The sequence below is a fragment of the Trichechus manatus genome, unplaced genomic scaffold, assembly GCF_000243295.1.
Source record: "Trichechus manatus latirostris isolate Lorelei unplaced genomic scaffold, TriManLat1.0 scaffold00062, whole genome shotgun sequence".
NCBI classification, from domain to species: Eukaryota; Metazoa; Chordata; class Mammalia; order Sirenia; family Trichechidae; genus Trichechus; species Trichechus manatus.
The window spans coordinates 3,093,149-3,103,915 of record NW_004443998.1 but is presented as its reverse complement, the minus strand read 5'-3'; the positions used below and the strand labels follow the sequence as shown (position 1 = coordinate 3,103,915).

Here is a 10,767-nt window from a genome sequence, read left to right as displayed (position 1 = left end):
TGTAATGTCCAGTCGTATTCATTAAAATGCCTATGCTAAAATTCCCAAATGCCAGAAGAACTTCTGAGTGAGTTTCTATTTTCTCTCACATCCTTCTCCTTACTTTATCCCTGCTCTAGGTTGTGAAACAGCGATTTTATTCCCGATGCGTTCCAAGAAGATTTTTGGAAGCGTGCATCCAGTGACACCAATGAAGCTTGAGTCTTTTAGTGCCTGCCTTTGGGTCAAAGCCACAGATGTTTTCAACAAAACCATCCTGTTTTCCTATGGCACGAAGAGGAACCCATACGAGATCCAGCTCTACCTCAGCTATCAGTCCACAGTGCTCGTGGTGGGTGGAGAGGGGAACAGACTGGTTGCCGACACTGTGATTTCTGTAGGAAGGTGGACCCACCTGTGTGGCACCTGGGCTTCAGAGACAGGGCGCATGTCCTTGTGGGTAAATGGAGAACTGGCGGCCACCGCGGTGAAGATGGTCCCAGGTCACGTTGTTCCTGAGGGAGGAATCCTGCAGATAGGCCAAGAAAAGAATGGCTGCTGTGTTGGTGGTGGCTTTGATGAAACTTTAGCCTTCTCTGGAAGACTCACAGGCTTCAATATCTGGGATCATGTTCTCAGCCATGAAGAGATAAGAGAAACTGGAGAAGCGGAATCTTGTCACCTCCGGGGAAATGTTGTTGGGTGGGGCGTCACAGAGATCCAGCCACATGGGGGGGCTCAGTACATCTTGTAAGGGTTGTGAAACTCTACTCGAAGCCAAAGAAGAAAACTCATGTTTTAAATATATGCCAGTTGGGAAGGTCTAAAAACCTCAGTGCATAATAGGAACACTTGAGACTAATGAAGGACAGAGTTGAGATTAATCTTTATTTGTCCTGGCAAAATGCTGAAAAAACAGGAAGATATTGGAGAAGGCTTTTGAGGATATTGTTACTAGACTTTAGGACATGGTGCTTTCAGATTAATACTGTGTCTTTGTCAGATAAACTCGCAAATAATTAAAAAGGACTGTGTTGTTAAACAGAAGGACAATTGTTTTACTTTGCTTTGGTTAATTTTGTTTTGGCCAGAGATGAATTTTACATTCATTGGAAGAATAATAACATTTGTTGTTCGTTATTCATTGTTATTGGTGTGTACCTTATTATAAACAATGATAAAACACATTTATACTACAATGTGACTTAACAAATATAAATGTAGTTTACATGTTATAATCGAGTGTTGCTTTTTTGGAGGAGGTAGTTGTATAAGTTATATTGTAAAATGATTTTGTATTAATTTTATTAAGACTATTTTTGTAAAGCTCTACTGTAAATAAAATATTTTATAAAACTAGCTCATGTTGTCTAATTATAAATTTAAGAGATGTTTTGGAGCAAATCTACACTTTCCTCTTCATGTAAAGTGGACAATCATTTTCAGAGATTATTATGTAAACAATAATAGTTAATATTGTTAGAAATAAACTGTAGAGTTGTTTTAAACTTTGACTCCCTCGAATTCATACAGAAGAAATATGATCTTGGTTAAGTCAATTCATCTCTCTGGGTTTTAGTTTTCTCAACTAAGAAATCAAGGAATTGAGGAACTAATGATCTATAGAGTTCCCTTCCAGTTTGATGATTCTGTGAGCTTATGTAGCTCATGGGAAAAAAAACACACCAGTCCATGAGTTACCAGGGCTTCCCAGATACATGTGATGTGTGCAAGCAATGTCTTAGTGCTGTTACTGGGGGAGATCTAGAAACTGGAAAAGAAACAATGACCCTGCCCTTAATTCACACCTGTTCTCTTACCTCCTCATGAAGGGGAGGAAAGTCAAGCCCCCTCACACTGCAGATGCGGCGTTAAGTCCCCGCCCCGCTAGTGTTCTCCTCCTGTACGGTCTATATAGGGGCTGACAGAAGAGCATTTTGAGGCAACATCACAACTTTGCCTCTGAATGTCAGTGGGAAATATGGTAAAACCACAGTGGTGATGCATCTGCCCACAGACAGGGCCGAACACAGGTCATTTCCTATTCATGAGGTCTGCAGAATGCTTGGACCTAGGACCCCAGTAGGGCCAGGTGTAATTATCAAGCCACATTTTGTACCTAACTAGCTGGTTATCCTTAGACAAGTGACTTAAATCCTCTGAGTTTTCTCTGAAAAATGAGAGAGCTGGACTTTGAGTGCCTTCCAGCAATAAAATTCCACGAATCTAAGAATCTTTGAAGGTGCTGTGACATTGGTATAGCTTTATCCCACTCTTGAGAACCACAGAATCAGGCTGATGAGTCTCTAAGGAAATCTCTCACCATCGTGAGCTGTTAGGCCAGCCTCTACCTCTTGGAGATTACATAACTCAAGGTCGCAGCTTACAAAGTTCTTGTCTATATGACTTGAACTCTCAGCTGGAAAAAGACATACTGGGTTCAGTCTTAGGCAGAGTTCCAGCATGCTTGCCATTCTTTTCCACAAGCTTATTCAGCACGAATCGGATCTCTTCAGGAGACCCAACCCAAGACAATGCAGGCCAAGATATATGCAAACTCACATACCAGCGGAGTTATATGTAAGAGAACTTTTCATTTTTACGGTGATTACATGTCGAGGGCAAAGAGGAAGCAAATAGAGGAAAACAAAGTAATCCTCTGGATTACAAAGGTGGAAATTTTATCTGCAACAGCAGTAAATCTGAGCATGTGTTCCAAAGACTTCTAATTGTTGCCTGACATCTATTTTCTCTTTTATCCTTAGTAACAGGGCTCTGATGGTAGTGGCACATTTGACCACTTGGAGGAAAGACTACGTTTTCCAGCATATGACTAAGCTCTGCCCAACACTGAAATACTGTATGTGATTCTCAGGGAATGAACTCAGGGAAGGAACTTCTCTTTCCCTTCCTCCTTCAGACTGGTTGGAATGTGGTCATGATGGCTGGAATTAAAGCGTTCCCTTTAGACCAGGAGATTTAGCACAACAATCGAGAAGAAACTGGGTTTCCACCATTGTGAAGCCACCCCACCAGCCCTGGGCTGTCTGCCCCTGGACTTCTTTTACATGGGAGAAAAAGACACTTGTATTGTTTTTACATCAAGATCGATTAGCTGTCTAAATTATTCCTCACCCAGTGACTTTCATTTCTTAGTAAAAAAGACCATGCACTTTATTCTCTCAAAACACTCACAGCCAATACTCAGAAAATACATTTCACAGACTCTCAGGAAGTTGGCTGTTTTTTGGTTTAACTGATCAATAGAATTCAATGAGTCTTATAATTTATAGTGTCAGTAAAAGGGGAAAATGAGAAATGTGTAAAACATCTAAAAAAGTATCAGCATGCTCACTTATCACATTGGCGAGCTGTTTCATTCACAGGAATATTTTCTGAGGTCAAGTAGTTGTGAAGACTGCCTCAAGCTTTTAGGAGGAAATGAAAGTGTGTGTGTGTAAATAATCTATAACATGCTAGAAGTATACTCTGTATTGATTATAAATGTATTTATCCATTTATCCGTGTGTGTGCTAGGGTAACCAGCTCTCCTGGCTTACGTGGGACTGACCTGGCTTTAGCTCTGAAAGTCCCGTGTTCTAGAAAACCCCATAGTCTTGGGCAAACTAGGATGGTTCGTCAGCCTAGTATGTATGTATGTATGTCCAGTAAAATAACATTTTTGCAGAAATAACATATGAACAAAACGGAGCTTATATACAGTCCTTGTCTATTTCAACCTAAGTTGGCTCTTAAGCATGGGGTCGCTATGAGTCAGAATGGACTTGACCGAAACGGGTTTGGTTTGGTTTCTTAAGTATTAACTTCTTTAAAACAGCTTCACAATATTTAACTACTAAGCATGTGTCATAGAATTTTAGAGCTTGTTATTTACAATTAATTAACTAACTTCATTTTAAGAAATAATTAGGTTTACAAACAAAGAGGAAAATTATAATTGAGTTTTATTTTATTTCTTGTCAAATCTCACATTGGAAAGCTCTTTTTTGAGAAGTTTACTAAGGCCACATATTTTTAACATTGTGTTTTAGTCAATTAAGAAATAACAAAGTTTAAAGCCTTGGTCAAAGTGTGTATGTTCACATATGTATTCCTGCATTCAGTGAACTGGAAAACTCAGATTGCTGGCTCTTGCATTCAGTTTTATAAATGTGGCACATAGAGATAAGCTTGCTGGGCTTGGGGTCTCTTAGAAATCCAGTGTTCAAATCCTGGCACCATCACCTACCACCTCCAAGATGGTGACCTGCCAACTAATTTCAACTAAACTAAGCCTCAAAGGCCTTAATTGGCTAAGAAATTAGGGATAACAGGATTTGTCTACCTTACTGAAAGGTTACTGTGAAAATCATATAAATGGGGATAATGTCCTTTCTAAGCCATAAATTAGTTTTTGAAATAAAATAGTTATCTCATAAAATGGTTTTCCAAGTTGTTCCCAGCGGTTTAAAGCATATATAAGCAGGCAAACAAAAACACAAACAAATAAATGAATTGAGGATTCCTTTCCACTGTGGGCACGTCATTTTTCGAGTTCAGCACATGGATGTCTGTATCTGTGCAGGCTTTATTCTACTTCACAGCAACATCTGCTGGTGAAGTCAAGGAGGTGCAAACTGGCTTGCACCAGATCCAACGTGGTTAACAATTGCCAAAGAGGTCCCTTTCTTTTCCAAGATGTGCCTTTATTTCTTTATCCATATTTGAGTTAACTTTTTGCATCATTATATCCATATTTCATTATGTTTAATAATAGTCTGCTTGAATATACTTTAAAAGGTTGCTTACTAGCCTTTTTTCCTAGAATATTTGACTAATGAATTATTTCCCAGCAACTTGTAATATGGTGAACTTAAAGCTTTTTCTTTTAAGCGTAGTGATATTGTGAATTTTTAATGGTTAATTATCTCTCAAAGGAGCCATGGTGCTGCAGTGATTAAAGTGCTTGGCTGCTAACGGGAAAGGTTGGCAGTTTGAACCCACCAGCTGCTCTGTGGGAGAAAGATGTGGCAGTCTGCTCCAGTAAAGATTATTGCCTTGGAAACCCTATGGGGCAGTTCTACTCTGTCTTATAGGGTCGCTAAGAGTCAGAATTGACTCAACAGCAACAGGTTTTGGTTTAGAATCACCTCCAAAGGGATAATGAAAGTCCAGAAATGCATATGGTTGAGGTGGAGCAAAGATGGCAGCTTAGTCACACACATCATAATGTCCCCCTGCACCAAAGACCCACAAAACCAACTGAAATGAAGCAGATAACAATCTGGGAACACTAAACATCAAAAAAGAGGGTCTAAGAACTGAACTGAACACCGACTGGAAGGAAAAAGTGAGTGAATGCAGCAAACGAGGAGTAACACAGAACAGAGGAGCTTAGCCATCCGTCCTGGCCAGACACAGCCATCTTAGGACAAAGCCCGCAGTGACTTCGGGTGAAGAAAACAGCAAGGCAACTTCACAACTTTCCCAAAAGGGTCAAAGAAACTCCATAGACACACACAGAGAGAAGCAGAGACAGGAGGAGAGCAAGGATCCAGAACTGGAGATACTCAGGAGGCACAGCCCGTAACCTCAGGGCTGAGTGGCATGCACGAGGCGTTGAACCTGAAGAGTATTTCCGGGAGGTCTCCCACCCAGTCGGACCCCAGGAGGCCCCCCTTCTTGCACTCAAGCAGGGACAGTTTCTGCTTGCTGGCTGCAGCGGACACAAGGTGCCCTGGCACCTGCATATCCTAGCCAGAGGGACATACTCCTCTTCACCCCATTCCCCTGATTAGAGGCAGCAAAGGGTCCCATACCCCACCCACCTTGCGTGACTGGGAGACCACAACAAGGGCCTCTCCTCTTCCCCCCACCCCGCCCACCTCATCCACTACCTTCCACCCGACAAGCAGGACTAGGCACACCGCAGTGCGAGTGCTCACCCACCATCTACACCCTCCTGAGGAGATGTGACTGCGCGTGCATCCCCCCACCACTCCTTCGCTCCCCTGCCTGCCGTGCGCTAGGCGGGGCAGCGCCACTGAGTTCACATCCACTTGGTGCAACTCCCTCCCTCAACCCACCTAGTGAGGGATGGAGGCACTGTGACTGCGTTCACATCACCCTGCAGCCCCTTCCTCCCTCCTCCCACGTGGCGCGAGGTGGACACAGCCATTTGCCATAACTTCCTCCCTGCCCCTGCCCAGTGAGAGGCAGAGGTGCCGAGACTGTGCATGCATCCCCACTGCCCCTTCCTCCCTCTTCCCACCCAGTGCAAGACAGCTTGTCTGCTAGCGCTTCCACCCGGTGTGCCTCCATCCCTCACCCCACCCAGCAAAGGATGGAACTCTGCATCTGCACACGCATCCCTCCAAGGCCCTTTCCTCCCTCCCTCTGCCTAGCATGAGGTGGAGGCAGCACGGGTATGAGCATCTACCTGCTTCCTCCCTCCCTCTCCCCGCCCACCAACAGGCAGATGTGGCATGAGTGAGCATGCATCTGCCTGCCATTCCTGCCTCCCTCCCCTTGCCCAGGAGGAGTTGGAGGTAGCAAACTGTGTGTGTGTCTGCCTACCACCCTCCTTTTACCACCCACACCTCCCCCTCAACCAGAGAGAGGTGACAAGCATGCTCCTACTCACCCACCACGCCCACCATACCGCCCAGTCTACCTGCACGGAGAGCACCACTCCCTACTCCTGCACCACTAAACCCAAGACAGAGACCAAAGCCCATCAACCCACACTAGGCCTTCTCGCAAAAGCAGTAAAAAAGGGACCTGAGCTCCCACACCTACTTGCCACTCCAATCACCTGGAGACAGGTAGGGAGTGTTCCAGCAAGGCCAGTAAGGCAACTAGAGCACCATGGCAGCCATGCCTACCAGGAATCATCAAAACAAAACAAAACAAAGAAACAGGACCCAGCAAACAATTATACGATAGAAAAAATAGAGACAATAACCCCTTAATGTCGCGGAGACAACAGACAAGAGCAAACCACTTAAAGAAGCAGGGAAAGATAGCTCCAGCAAGTGACCAAAATAAAGAGTCAGATAACCTTCTTGTGGAAGAAAAGGTAATGGATCTACCTGATAAGGAATTCAAAAGCCTCATGTAGAGGGTCTTCAAAGAAATCAAAGAAAACACATATAAAACTAAGGAAAACAAAGACAAACCTATGGAAAACACAGACAAAATGCTAGAAGAATTCAGGAAAACAATACAAGAACAAAATGACAAAATAAATAGACAACTGGAAAGCATACAAAAACAGCAATTAGAAATCCAGAAGCTTAATAAAATTTCAGAAATAGACAATAACTTACATGTGGAAATAGAGGAATAACTTACACGTGATCAGAATTGCAGAAAGGGAGGAGACAACAAAAAGCGCAGAGAGAATTGTTGAAGAAAACTTCCCTAATGTCATGAAAAACAAGAAGATAATGAACAGAACGAACCACAACAAACCCCATATAGGATAGATCCCAAAAGAAGAACACCAAGATATATCATAATCAAACTTTCCAAAACCAAAGACAAAGAAAGAATACTAAAAGCAGCTCAAAAAGAAAAAAGATCTCCTACAAAGGGGCATCAATAAGACTAAGCTCTGATTACTTGGCAGAAACCATGCAGGCAAGACAATGGGCTGACATATATAAAACCTTGAAAGAAAAAAACTGCCAACAAAGAATTATATATCCAGCAAAATCATCCCTCAGATATGATGGTGAAATTAGGATATTTCCAGACAAACAGAAATTAAAGGAATTTGTAAAAATGAGAACAACTTTATAAGAAATTTCACAGGGAGTCCTTTGGACATAAAACTAACAACATCAGACAACCTGAGATTAAAACACATGAAAATATTAGCCAGATATCAACCCAGATAAAGAACTCTCAAAAATAAAATAAACCTAAAAGATAGAAAACAAGGAATCAGATATGTCAATCTGTAACTGATGACCACTTCAAAACATAAAGAATAAGGAGTATAGGTTTAGCACTTCCAAATGGAGAGGAAGTCAAGGCGATATCAAGAAATAAACGACTGCTTTAAACTTAGGAAGTTAAAGGTAAATTTCAGGGTAACCACAAAGAAAGTTAACAAACCTACTCATCAAAATATAAAAGAAGCAAATCATGAAGACTCAGTACACACTCAACCAGCAACAATGAAGAAAATGAAAAGAAAAGCCACAGTTAAAAAGAACTCGGCACAGAAAATTAAGCAGAAGGAAGAAACCATCAACACCACAAAAAAAAAAAAAAAAAAAAGCATAACAAAATGACAGGAGTAAACTCGTACGTATCGATAATTGAACTGAATGTAAATGGCACAAATGCACCAGTAAAGAGACAGAGAGTGGAAGAATGGATTAAAAAAACAACCCATTGTTACACTGTCTGCAAGAGATACACCATAGACAAAGATATAAATAAACTAAAACTTAAATTATGGAAAGATATATCAATCAAACAATAACCAAAAAAGAGCAAGAGTAGCAATATTAAACGCTGATAAAGTAGACTTTCAGGGAAAATCCACCATAAAAATAAAGGAAGGACATTATATAATGATAAAAGGGTCAATGCACTAAGAGGAAGTAACCATAATAAATATATATGCACCCAATGGCGGAGCTCCAAAATACATAAAACAAACTCTAATGGCACTGAAAAGAGAACAAGACATGTCTACAATAATACTAGGAGACTTTAACATACCACTCTTTGTGAAGGAGAGAACAACTAGAAAGAAACTCAACAAAGACATACAGAAGATCTAAATACCACAGTCAACCAACCTGACTTCATAGACATATACAGAACACTTCACCCAAAAGCAGCGAAGTCCCCATTCTTCTCCAATGCTCATGGATCATTCTCCAGAATAAACCACATTTTAGGCCACAAAGCAAGCCTCAACAAATTAAAAAACATCACAATATTACAAAGTACCTTCTCTGATCACAACACTATGAAAGTAGAAATCAAAAACAGGAAAAGCAAGGAAAAAAGTCTAATACATGAAACTGAATAACACCCTACTTAAAAACTACTGGGTAATAGAAGAAATCAAAGATGGAATAAAAAATTCCTTAGAATCAAATGAGAATGAAAACACAACATACCAAAACCTTCGAGAAACAGCTAAAGCAGTGCTCAGAGTTCAATTTATGGCAATAAACACACACATCAAAAAATAAGAAAGGGTAAAAATCAAAACATTAACCCTACAACTTGAATAATTAGAAACAGAGCAGCAAAAGAAACCCACAGTCACCAGAATAAACGAAATAACAGAAACGGGAGCAGAAATAGATGAAACAGAGAACAGAAAAATAATAGAAACAACAAGACGAAAAGCTGGTTTTTGAAAGGATCAATAACATCGATAAAGCACTGGCCAAAATGAAAATCATCCAAATAAGAAATGAGATGGGTGACATTGCAACAGACCAACTGAAATAAAAAGGATTACAGCAGAATACTACAAAAAATTGTACTCTAACAAATTTGAAAACCTAGAGAAAATGGGTACATTTCTAGAAACACACTACCTACATAAATTAACACAAACTAAGATAGAAAATTTGAACAGACCCATAACAAAAGAAGAAACTGAAGGGGTCATAAAAAAAAAAAAAAAAAAGACACTCCCGACAAAAATAAGCCCTGGCCCAGACAGCTTCACGGGAGAATTCTACCAAACGTTGAGAGAAGAGTTGACACCAATTCTACTCAGACTATCCCAGAACATACAAAAGGAAGGAATACTCCTGAGTTCTTTCTATGAAGCCAGCATAAACCTGATACCAAAGCCAGGCAAAGACATCACTAAAAAAGGAAAATTACAGACCAATATCCCTCATGAATTTAGACACAAAAATTCTCAACAAAATCCTAGCCCATAGAATTCAACAGCATATCAAAGAAATAATACATCATGACTAAGTGGGATTCATACAGGCATGCAAGGATGGTTTAACATTAGAAAATCAATCAATGTAATCTGCCATGTAAATAAAACAAAGGAAAAGAGTCGCATGACCATCTCAATCAATGCAGAAGTCATTTGATAAAGTCCAACACCCATTCCTGATAAAAACTCTCAGCAAAATAGCAATAGAAAGGAAATTCCTCAACATAATGGAGGTAATTTATACAAAACCAACAGCCAACATTATCCTTAACAGAGAGAGTCTGAAAGCATTTCCCTTGAGAACAGGAACCAGACAAGGATGCCCTTTATCACTGCTCTTATTCAACATTGTACTGGAAATCCTACTGAGAGCAATAAGGCAAGAAAAGGAAATAAACGGCAACCAAATTGGTAAGGAAGAAGTAAAACTACCCCTATTCACAGATATGTGATCCTATACGTAGAAAATCCTGAAGATTCTGTAAGAAAGCTAGTGAAACTAATAGAAGGATTCAGCAAAGTGGCAGGATACAAGATCAACATACAAAAATCAGTTGGATTCCTCTACATCAACAAAGAGAACTCTGAAACGGAAATCAGGAAAACCATACCATTTACAATAGTCCTGCAAAAGACAAAATACTTAGGAATAAATCTAACCAGGGATGTAAATGATTTATACAAAGCAAATTCCAAAACATTACTGCAAGAAACCAAAATATACCTACATAAATGAAAAAAAAAAAATACCATGCTCTTGCGTAGGAAGTGAAAATGTCAATACTACCCAAAGCTATAGATACAATGCAATCCTGACCCAATCACCAAGAGCATCTTCAACAAAATGGAAAAAC

At 40.4% G+C, this 10,767-nt stretch overlaps 2 protein-coding genes across 3 annotated transcripts in view; one reads left to right on the top strand and one right to left on the bottom strand.

The window, feature by feature from the left end:
* The window catches only part of PTX3 (pentraxin 3), a 6,423-nt gene extending 5,063 nt beyond the window's left edge, over positions 1-1,360 (top strand). Inside the window, exon 3 of the mRNA XM_023733928.1 lies at positions 120-1,360. Coding sequence (XP_023589696.1) covers positions 120-733 — 614 coding nt within the window. The 3' untranslated portion in view covers positions 734-1,360. The remainder of the gene's footprint in view (positions 1-119) is intronic.
* VEPH1 (ventricular zone expressed PH domain containing 1) overlaps positions 1-10,767 on the bottom strand; it is a 250,983-nt gene that overhangs the window by 195,766 nt on the left and 44,450 nt on the right. The window lies entirely within an intron of this gene.